At 24.8% G+C, this 12,359-nt stretch overlaps 1 protein-coding gene across 2 annotated transcripts; it reads right to left on the bottom strand.

Moving 5' to 3' along the window:
- Nucleotides 1-511: 511 nt before the first annotated feature.
- On the bottom strand, nt 512-8,002 carry LOC119662739 (toll-like receptor 13). 2 transcript variants are annotated; one of them, XM_038072481.1, is made up of 4 exons: nt 7,781-8,002; nt 2,086-2,188; nt 1,096-1,963; nt 512-1,037 (listed from the first exon to the last, which is right to left on the bottom strand). In XM_038072481.1, exons 1-4 carry the CDS (start codon nt 7,921-7,923, stop codon nt 967-969), a joined length of 1,185 nt encoding a protein of 394 aa, XP_037928409.1. In that variant the 5' UTR covers nt 7,924-8,002; the 3' UTR covers nt 512-966. The 2 variants fall into 2 exon arrangements, with proteins under 2 accessions (XP_037928409.1, XP_037928408.1); XM_038072480.1 differs by lacking the exon at nt 7,781-8,002 and adding an exon at nt 3,561-3,761.
- Nucleotides 8,003-12,359: the final 4,357 nt, after the last annotated feature.

Here is a 12,359-nt window from a genome sequence, read left to right as displayed (position 1 = left end):
CTCTCTTCCAATTCATTCGGTTCTAATAATAAAAACTGAGTTAATAAAAAAAAATAAACAAATGAAACTAGCTTAACTGAATTTTTTGTAAGATTAGGTGAAGATCCTCTGTTGTCACAAGGATCTCTAGCTAAATGGCTACTAAAGTCTTTAAGATGGTGGTCTTAAACATGATTGACTGATTGTAGATCAGTTTCATATTTTCTTCTAGAGACAATTAAGAATTCAGCTATTCACTAATGAAACTTATACGTACTTATTAAATATATTCAGTTTTTAGTAAGGTATCTCTGAGATCTGCTTGAAAAATATTAATTATTTTAAATAAATACACAGATTCTTATATTTTTGTAATGTTCGTATGTAATATTTTATTGAATACATATATAAATATATTTTGTAAAGTATAATTAATTTTTTTTTTATATTTTTTGTACAATTTATTTGTCTTGCGAGGATTCACATGCGTGATGGTTAAATAACTAAATTTATAAAAGTAACTCAAATAATGCAATATTTGGTCATTTAGTTTTTAAAAATTATATACTAATTATCATAAGTATGTATGTTACGAATAATTTTTTCTTTAAAATATATTAATATATAGTATAATTAACTTTAAGTAGCATTGGGCTTAATTTAAGTGTAGCGCCATATTGTAAATAAATTCTAAATAACTTCATTTTCTTCTTCTTTTACTTGAAACCTTCCACGGTGGGAGTAGTTTGAGTAGTTAAAATATATTAAAGTCCAAACAGAATCACTTTAAATATTTGTGCTTCATATTCTTTCATTTTCTAGTACATGGACTGTATAGATTTAGTCAATTAAGAATAATTATAATTTAATTATGTGTATATAATTTTAGATTCAGTCTCATTGGAGAAACCATTTTACTAGAAATTTTGCCGATATCCCGGCACTTAAAATATAAGTCATAGCGTATATAAAATATAAGTCATTGGTTTAGTAATCGCTGGAGTCCGAATCAGTAAAAGTACCATGTGTACGGTATTCAGGCTCGTCATTTTCTTTTTCTAAAAAAAAGAAATTATATTTTATATAAATATAGTTTAAAAATTTATTATAGATTACCTTTTTCTTCTGCTTTAGTTCGGAAGTACTGAATGCATGCAAGACAAAAACTCATAAATCCTACTGTGAGAAAGCCCAGTAATGTTCCAGCAAAAAAGGAAAAGTGTACGTCATCTTGCCTATAGCACTTAGTTTCCTTGAATGCTGTCTTATTTTCAGGATTAATTTCAAGGTATCTAGCGTATACTTCGCAAAAACTTATGGGTAGAGAAATATTACAAGAGGCACCCATATAGTTGTTTAATGCAGAGCAGATCATTTCGGGGTCAATTGTTGCGCTGTCATTAGTGTTGGCCTGTTTTTCATTAATGTTACTCTCATCTGATAATAAATACTCTGCGATTGGTTTAACTGTAGAAATCATAAACTCTTCATTAAATAATTTGCAAACTGTTTCATCGATCTTAATGTAACGCTTCTGGAACTCCTTCAAATTCGCCTTTAGCATTTCATTGCAAGTCAAAAAGGAGTTTCCAGTAATATTCATGAAAGTTAAACGTTTTAAGTAAATAAAATTATCAAAATTAATCATTATCAACAAATTATTGGATAAATCAAGCTCTTGCAATTGCGGCATTTCACTAAACATCGTACTGTTGATTTGGTTTATTTGACAACTTCTTAAACTGAGGAAACGGACAGAGTGGTTTATAATGAAAGGTACATTTTTCAAATCGGAGAATTTATTTTGGCTCAAATCGATTTTGTTCAAAAACAAATTCGATTTAAAAGTATCGGCATGTAACGCTTCCATTTCATTGTGCGATAAGTCAAGAACATGCAAGTATAGAAGATTGGAAAAACTGTTGGCTTCAATGAATTTTATAGAATTGTGGGTTAAGTTCAACTCAATAATATTGAAATGTGCCTATAAATAAATATAACTTATAAATAGTTAATTCCAACTATAATACGATACGATAATACAATACGTTATAATATAATTGTCTATTATATTATGTAGAATATAATATATATATTTTAAATTACCATAAAAGTGTCATCTTTTAAAACTTTTACGTTATTGTAACTTAAGTCCAAGTAGGCAATGGGAGAATTGGAGTATATGATTGCATCCTCAAGAAGTTGGTAGCTTAAACAAAATATATAAAAATGTGTAGTAATTATAGAAACTTGTTTATTTATTAAATTTTATTAAGTAATAAAATTTTGAGTAACAAAAAAAATATTGCAATTACGAACTTATTGCATTTAAAAACCACGACAATATCTTTGGGTATTGCTTTTTATAAAATTAGAAAAAAGTAATACTGGATTTATACGAGAATTTTGATTGTAATTTTAGCGATTAAAGATTTTAAATTGACAACTGAAATCAAAAAGCAAAAATATGGATTCACACGACGTCCCATTGCATTTCTATTGTGGTATTTAACATATGTATACACTTCTTAACTACTTTCTCAAAATATATACTTTGCACATATGATATATACATATGATAAAAACTTTGGACTTATGATATATATATATATGATAACAGTTTTGTTTCATATAATCTAAATGGCTAAATACAATTTTCAAGAATGTAACAAGTTATATATAAACACATCTCATTATTGACTATAACAAATAAATCGCATTTGTAAAATCGGAATATGGTTAAAGAAGTCGTTTATAAATAGATCAAAGCCATATAACAGTTTGATTGTTATATGGGCTAATGAAATTAAAATTAAATTAAATAAATATATTTAAATCAGTTGACTGATTATTGCAGAACTAAACTATGTGGTATATTGGAATTACAAACAATGAAATCATTTCGTTATTATTTTAATCCAAATCATTCAAAAAGGCCTTTAACAAGCCTGTCCAGACCAGATGCGGGTCAATATAAAGCACTATACAGATTGGAGGGTCGCAGAAACAAATACATACATTCATAGTTCTTTTCGACAAAAATAAAAATGCGGTTATAATAGTTAATTTTGTTTAATTAATTTGTCAGTACTTTGGAAAGCCCTGACTTATATTGAAAGAGGTCAAATGCATTCACATGTATATGAAAATCAATGAAAAAGATAAAGGAAATTAGTGTTGCCGTTGCCGAAGTTTTCATACCTTTTACACAGATACTTCTTGAGTACATCATCTGATATACAATGTATAATTAAATGATTTTTTATAAATAATTTTTGCTAGGTTTTTTTTATGTGCACTTTATGATACAGTCAAGTTATTTCCTTCATTTATCGATGTATTATAATAAACGTGGACTTAGAAAATATTTCAAATGTATATCATCCTTCTGAGCGACTTTATTACCTATTCACAGACAGATAGATGGACACTAGATAAATAGACTAACGAGTCTTTAAGTGTGCATAAATATCTGAACACTTTCTTTAAGCACAAAATTATATCATCTGTTATTATTTCACGAAAATCTCATATCAGAGAGAATACATATTAAAAAAATTATGAAAATATGTGTTCTTTACCTGCAGTCCATGCGATGTTGTTTATAGTATTCATCACAATAACAATTCATAGAGCACGTATCAGAAGTTATAGGAAAAGCCGAGGTTAAGGACACTTTTAGAATCAGTAAAATGATTATCATTTCATATACTTTTGGTTTCATTATATTTGCCATATTGAGAACTTTTGTCAACCTACTATGTCGTTTAAGCTACATTTTTAAAAAATTGGCTTTTCTTATTAGATATAATTAAAATCATATATGTAATGATTATTTTTTGAAGAATTCTATTATTTATATTAATTTTGCATTTATTTATTTATTTATAAATTTAAGATACTTTTATATTTCATTATTGCTTTATTTATTTTGAAATAGGGTTTGAATATATTTTTTGGCTTGAATGTTTAATTTTTTTTCGATATATATTTTATAATAAAATGTATTTTTATGCATTTATTTTTAATAAATTTTTTATTATGACTGATTTCGAATCAATTTAATTATTAATATATATTAAATTGGATTTTAAATAAAAAAATAAATTATTTATATGTGTTTTCGAATTTTAAAAAATTTTTGGTCTTATTGGATTTTAAGTCAATTTTATTATTTATATATATTAACGTAAGTTTAAATTATAATTTTGTTTTTTAATGGTCTAATTTGTCAGTAAAAAACAAAATTATTATTAAATATATTTGCTAATTAAAACAATTAGTTGTAAATTCAAATTAAAAAAAAACTTATTTACCAATATTTTTATTTCACTTAATTTATAAAAAAATTTTTTTTTTTATATTTGATTTCAAGTAAATTTATTTATTTGTGTTCCATTTTATAATTTTTACAATTTGTTAAATATTTTTAATTTATTTTTAAGATTTTTACTATTATTATATCATTTTTAGGTTTCTCGAAATTGCATGTAATGTAAGTATGTACATATAAATATATACACATGTACATATAATTGTATCACAATAAGTATTTGTTAAAGTACTTGTTATAATAAATAAAATTATTACAAGAATAATTGTAATTTTTGTAATATTATAATATTATTAATAATAATAAGAATATTATTCTACGTTTATAGTAATTATTTATTAATTATATTAATTATTTTTATTATATATACTTGTGCATATACGTATAAATAAGTATATATAAAGTTTTTTAAATATTGTTTTAAATGGAAATAGCATATCTGAAATCTGGAAATAGATTTATTTTTATCACTTTATTAAAAATTATTAAAAATTTTTTTTATAGAACTTTTTTTATTATAAAATTTTTTAAGATAATTAGTTTTTGTCAGCTCATAATTCATTTTTAACTTTAATAAAAAAGTACTTTAAAGTTTTATAAATATTTTTATAGAAAATATAATAATAATATAATAAATATAATATAATAAAAATATATAAATTTATATTTAATACATATAAAAAATTGTTATATGTTCATTTATTTTTATATATAATTATAAAAGATTATATTAGTATTTAAATATATTAATGTTTTATTATTCTTAATTTTTAATGAAAATTATATATAAGGAAATCATTATAAATATTATATGATTATATGCATTATTTTTTATTAATATTAAAATTTATACAAATATTTAGAAATATTAATTGTTTTTTTCTATTTATTTGTGATCTCACTGTTAAATAACTAAATTTAAAATTTGAAAAATCTACTAAAAATGTTTTAAAATTTTCACCCAAAAATGTTTATTATTAAACAAATTAATTTTAATGATATTTTTTTTTATAACGCACATTTTAAATTACTACACATTTTTTTATTTATAGTATAAATTATATAAAACATTATAGCCTTATATTTATATATAACATTTATTTATTTATATATTATTGTTTGTTTCATTTTTTTTTTCTTTACTTTTTATTTAATATTTAAAAATTTTTTGATATTTTTGATATTTAGTATTCTTCGTTACTTTTATATTAATAAGAACTTTTCATTTAGGATATTAAAATATTAACATAAGTTTATAAAAGTTATTATATCTCACATCTGAACTTCACTGCAGTTATAAAGATACTAATGAAGAGATCTGTTAAACACTGACTTTTATAACAGCTGGAACCTTCATAGCTTAAGTCAACGTTTGAGAACTAATGGGTAGAGCTTATTATTATTGAAAGCCAATATGAGAAAATAGCTCACTGCGTACAAATGTTATTCTTAAAGAGAATGACTCCAGAAATGTTAAAGTAATTTTGTGAAAAGAGAATCGAGAACAATGATCATCTTGGAATAACTTTCTATAATTTCATTTAGAGAATTATTTCAAAACTTTTAAAGTTATACGAAAAAAGGTTCGATAATGATATTGGAGACAATTTCTGTAGTTTTACAAAGAGTTATACTACAGAAGCTTTAAACTAATTGTATGAAAAGACGTTTGTTGTTCATATTGGAAAGGGCTTTCAATAGTTTCTTTAAGAGATGTACATCAGAAGCATGTCAACTGGTATCATTTTAATGAAGAGATTCGATGATTACGTTAGGAAGAGTTTCTATAATCTGAATAGAAAAATAATTCTAGTAGCTTTAAAATTATTATATAAATAGTCGGTCGATGATTACATTGGAAGAGTTTTTATGAATTTTTTGAGAGATATACTATAAAAGCTTTTAAGTAACTACATGAATAGAAAACTGATATAGACAAGCATCGAAATAATCATTTAAACAGAGAACTGATATAAATGATTGGAAAAAATTTATGTCATTAAATTACCTTAGACATACCTCAGAAGCTTTGATATAAACAAGAGAAACAACAGAGAATATATATTCATGTTTATAGTTAAAAAAGAGAATACAATGGGAAGGGAAATTCTTATATCTCATTGGTGTCGTGATCGCACTCATTTATTAGATTTTAATGAAATTATTGAGCAGTGAAATGTTGTTGTTTTTTATATTCTTATGTTAACAAACTATTAACAAATTTATAATAAAATTTTAATTCTCAGTTGAGAGCCTTTTCGATACACTATATCCTTTCATTTACTCAAGATTTTTTAACTCTTTTATTTTCTTCTAAACTTTAGGAGAGTCAAGGTTTTTAGTTTTATAATCTTCAACTTCTAAAAGAGCTGTTATAAATTTGAAGAATTAGGAATCAATTTATAACCACACCTAAAGTGAAATAAGGATCAGCGTCTTATATATTTTGATGTAGATTAACTTTAGAGATGGTTAGAGATAGTCTTATTCTTTTTTGCCATTTTTTAACTTTTGTTCTATTTTTGTCTTAAATGTACATCTTTTTTTACTTAATATGGTTTTTTGTTCTTAAATATTATTTTTCTCCTTATTTTTGCTTCTGGACCACTTTTAATATATTTTTTTTTTGGTATATAGCACAAGATCTTTACATAAATTCTCACAAAATTAAAAAAGTTTTTGTTACCGAAAGCATTTATAAAATACAGGCATTTTATTATAAATTAAAATAGAGACATTAATAATTTTTTATTTAATAATATTAATAATAATATTAATATATTATATTTGAATATTGTATTATATTCGAATCTGCGGAATATTTTTTCTAATAAAATAATTTAATAAAAGCAGCACGGTATAGCTAATGGATTGTTTTGATTTTTTTTTTTGTGGTTTTAATTTAGTTCAGATATCATTCTTATAAAAGATTACAAAGTAATTAAATTACCAAGTCCATAATATAATACTTAAAAATAATGTGTTAATATATTTCTAATATAAATCCGGTTAAAAAATTCATCTAATTTACTTAAAAAAAAATAAATTTTAGTCCAGTAGTTTATGTCTCTACTCTTTTGAGGAAACCAAATTTCTTCTTCTCGACTCAGGTTAAATTTAAATTAATTACATTTAATTAACCTTTATCCTTAAATGTGATTAAATGTGACTTCAAAATATTCACGATTTTTATACATTGGAAACCATAAAAGTATTTTTTTTAAAATTAAATAGTCAAGGATTTTAATTTAAAATATCAAAAAAAAAAAATTAAACTCTTAAGATTTGGTTGAATTTTTGCAAATGTATGGCAATAACATATTAAAAAAAAATAAATATAAAAGTTAGTATATATCTTAAAAATAAAAATTATACTGATGAAATATTAATAATAAAACATAAAGTATAATGATGTTTCAAATATTAATATTTAGATTTAAAACAATTTAATGATATATATTATTTCACCTGCAGTTTACACGTCCGCGTTTTAAATACTCATCGCAAATGCAAGTCCATACACAGGAGTCAATTATTTTCAGAGGAGCCATAGCTAAAGCCAAATTAAACGACAATATTATCATCAATTGAAAAGCAAAACAGTCTGCCATATTTTTTCACTTGTAGCAGTTCAAATACTTTATATGAAAGACAATCACTTTAAAAATCGACCTTAACTTCTGATGCTCACAGCACATGAAAAGATACTAATGGAATGAAAAACTGGGAGTGAGCTTATAAAGTCAGTTTACTCCCGAACTTTAACATGATTTGAGGTGATCGGAAAAGTTTTTATAAATACGAATCTTTTGAGAAGAAAGTTTAGGAAATCTTACATAGTTTCAAAGATATGTTAAATACATTACATGCAATATTATGAGCTTTTTTGCCATACCTAAGTCAAAGATATATTTTTTTTTTATTTCGAGAACTTCGAATTGCGAAAATAATTGTTTAAATTAACAATTATGAAAATGAAAACAATTGTTTTGAACAATACTAACTAAAAAAAACCTTGCATATTTTAAAATAAAATAATAATTTAAATTTAAAATAATAAAATGAATTTTTGGCGGATCAGTCAAATACACATCATCAGTAGTCTTTAGATATATTAAACTCGGGTTTAAATGTTCTTATATAAGTTTGCAGACAAATATTAAGGGTTGAGTTTGTTCCCTATAAAACGTACTTCCATATACCCTCCCTATAAAATTAATTAGATCTATTCATTGCATCAATGAATAGATGGAGCGTATCCATTATTTCAGAGAAAAATTTTGGTTGATTGATTTCAGTAGCGGCAGTATTCTATCCAAATGACGCTTCTTAAAATAATTTATATAATGGAGTTGTTTTAGATTGAATAACTGTTAAAGTAGGCGACATTTGAAGTAAAAAAATCCACTTGATGATCATTAAATCTGTTTGGTAAGGGTTGTAGTTTTAAGATGATACCACACTTCTTTTAAACATGAGAATAGCGTTTCAGTTCAAGATATAATCACCGATTTTTTGTTGTACTATTTAGATAACATTGACTTGGACTACATTTTATACTAATATCTATATTTTATATGTACTATATATTATATATTTTGTATTATATATTATATACTACAGTTACAAAAACTTCATTGCTTCTACACATCAGAAGTCTAATAAATCTTAACAGAGTGTCAATGAAGTATATTCTCTATTTATTTATTTATTTTATTTATTTATTATAATTAATTACAAAATATAAAATCTTATAACTAAGGTCAGAAAAAAGAGCGCTAGCTGCCAGGGCCTTCAGGTCGGATATTATAAATTAAATTTTATTTACTAGATTACAGGCTCTAATATATTTATACATCAAAAGTATATTTTTAACATTAATTGTTTTTAAAACGCTGGTTGGTGAGATATTGGGAAAGATATTACTACGAATAGAATAAAAAGAAGGGCAATCGTTAAGTATATGATCTATGGATGGTGTGCTATTACAAAATAGACAGTTTGATGGCTGATCGCCACTCAAAAGATGTTTATGAAAAAGCTTTGAATGTCCCATACGCAATCGGATAAAAATCTTACATTATTGACGAGTGCATGATTGTGGGTATATAGCTTTTAAACCACTGGTATTGATCGACTTGTAGCGATGGTTGTACGCTGACCATTCCATAGCCCATTCGTCTTCCATATGTTTGTTTATAAAATTTAAAACGTCTTTTCTTTCGGATGTCTTGAATAAGAATAAGGGAGAGCGAATAGCGGCAGAGGCAGCTTGATCTGCCTCTATTAATATATTGATACAGATGCAATAAATGTCCACAATAAAATTTTTTTAATTTTTTCACATGTTTTTTTTGGTAAGCACATTGTATATATCTGTATAACCTATGTTATACAGAGGTTATTGAGATTTTATCGAATATTTTAAAAACCAACAGTTGCTTTTGTACAGAATATCTATTCAAAGCTACAAGTAAAGCTTTCTCTTATATTAAACAATTGTATCTATATTGTTTTGAACAGTATTTTGATAAAGACCGACGCTTGACTGTAACTTGAATGGAGTCTGTTAATAATACTTGGCACCAACAGAATTGTTCAATATAAAATTGCCTCATCTTTATTTTATATGGCATAAAAATAAAGAACTTTTTTCTTTTATTTACAGATGTTTATTTACATTTCATTTGTACTTTGCGTTTTTATCTATAAGTTTGATATACTATGTAAATTATCTTTATCAATATGTGACTGATAAAGATTATAATCTTTAGTAAAGAAAAGAAACAATATCAATGTTTATCTAAATACAGTTGTAAGATAATGTGAAATAATAAATATACTGTAATATCCGAAATCAATCTTATGGTATATCAATAAAATTGACATTTATGACAGCATTTACGTCATTCAAAACTCAGCTTTTATTACCAACGAACTCAAGTCCTTCTACCTATTTAATTCCTTCTACCTACGAAGACTTTTTCTCTTTCATATGCTCTGGAATTTTATCGTTAATACTTTAAAGTAAGGTTCTAAGTTATTTGTTAGTCATTAACAGCCTACGTTTAAGTATCGTTTAAGTGTATTTGTTCACTTTTGCTTTAAAAATACTATTTTTTGAGTTCATTTTTTTTCTGTTTAAGTATGATCGCAAGGAATAGGTCTTTGGCGGCTCAATTTTCTTCAGATAACATCATCTGCGACTATTGTTTCAAGTGATAGTCTTTCGGTGTTCCATTTGTTGTATGAAGATGGTGTGTTCAGCGTTGTCTTTGTCTGCATCTCCGTATATCCATGACCAGAAAAGAATTTGATTAGATAATAGTTTACTTCCCCATTTTGCCTATCTGACCATTTCGCTACGTCTGGGATCAATCTTGGTATTAATTTTTTTTTTGTTTTTGCATTCGATCACTGTTGCCATAGTTGTGGAATGTGCTTAGTTTAAGAAGTATTTATATGTGCTAAATACTAAAACCTTTCGCTCGTACTGAACACTTTTCTTGATTGCTTATGGTTTCACATCGAATGAATTTAAAAATAAAATAGGAAATAACAAACTGATTGCAAGGTCTCTCACTAGAAATATCGCAGGAGGTGATTAAGTTCAACACACCACGTCAGAGATTAAATCTAACCAATAATAAGACCTCACGATCCAGACGTCATATAAAGTAATCAAGTGCATTACGATATTAATAGTGTATAATGCATATGGGTCATTCTTTTGTGAAGCGGTTTTTGACTTCATTATCTACGAATAAATAGAAATATTATTTATGAGCTCTTCTTTTCAAATAAAAATATAAATGTCTAGGAAAAAATTTTTAAATTAATTTAAATTTAAAATTTAACAAAACTACTTTATTTAGATGGGGTCATGTAATGAGATTGATTAAGTTATGTCACCAGACTTAGAGATTAATTTTAATTTATATATTCATTATACAAAATTGTCAGGGATTCATTTGATTAGATTAGGTTAAACTTGAACAGGTCATGTAATGAAAAACATACTTAGGACATATCGATACGCAATTTCGTTGTCCTCATTTTTATTCATTTAATATCTATTTCCTTTGGATTATCTTATGTTCTAGCCCAAATAGTTTCACTAATTAAAAAGGAATTCAGCTTTTTTTTTTTGAATTAAAAAAAAATCAAAGAAATTTTCACAAAAATAATATTTAAGGTAATGTTTTGTTTAAGTTGACTTATTTAAAATTAATTAGAGATTAGATACGAATCGCTGAGACTATACTGATGATGATGATACACAGCTAGCAGTTAGTAATAATTCCCTATCAAAGTAGAAAGCGTAAATAAATATCAGCAGTATTAATAGTAGTATGCACGATAACTAAATATATCTCAATAACATATATACCTACTTATAATATTAAAAGATCGATTGTCACATAATCTTAAACGAAAATCTTAAAAGGTTTCAATTTTTCAATAAAAAAAACTGGAAAATAAGGTTAGATATTAGGGGCTACGTCCTTTAAAATTGTTTATATAATTAAAATTATTGTTGATTGTTGTATATTGTTGTATATACCTAAGAAGTATATAAGCTAAACACTATTTGTTTTCAATTAAGTTGGCATGACTTTAATATATATTTGAATGCCCTTCTCACTAGGACATAGTCTGTGGCTTGAACGTTTCTATTGTATTTGATATCTTAATGAATGATATCTTAATAAATTACTGATTATTTTTATCACGGGAGAATGTGAAATATTTGTATTCGATTACGTACCATAACTGATTTTTATGAATAACATTCACTTGAGTTTGATGAAAGATAAAGGTTAAATTATTTCTTTAAAAATACTTTAAAAAATAACACTTTCGTTAAAATCTAGATCGGTAAGAAATATAAACCATTTTTATTACTTATACGACTTACCAAAAGCTTAATTTATTATCTTAACAAAGCCAAAAATCGATATCTCTGTCATTTACAGAGTTTGAGATGTGGATATATAAAAATTGGTCTAAATTGCAAATTCACAAAATCACATGGGTCTGTATTTTG

This window comes from Teleopsis dalmanni, chromosome X (genome assembly GCF_002237135.1).
Source record: "Teleopsis dalmanni isolate 2A chromosome X, ASM223713v2, whole genome shotgun sequence".
NCBI classification, from domain to species: Eukaryota; Metazoa; Arthropoda; class Insecta; order Diptera; family Diopsidae; genus Teleopsis; species Teleopsis dalmanni.
Note: the sequence above shows the minus strand (reverse complement) of the source record. Positions and strands in the feature narration are given on the sequence as shown.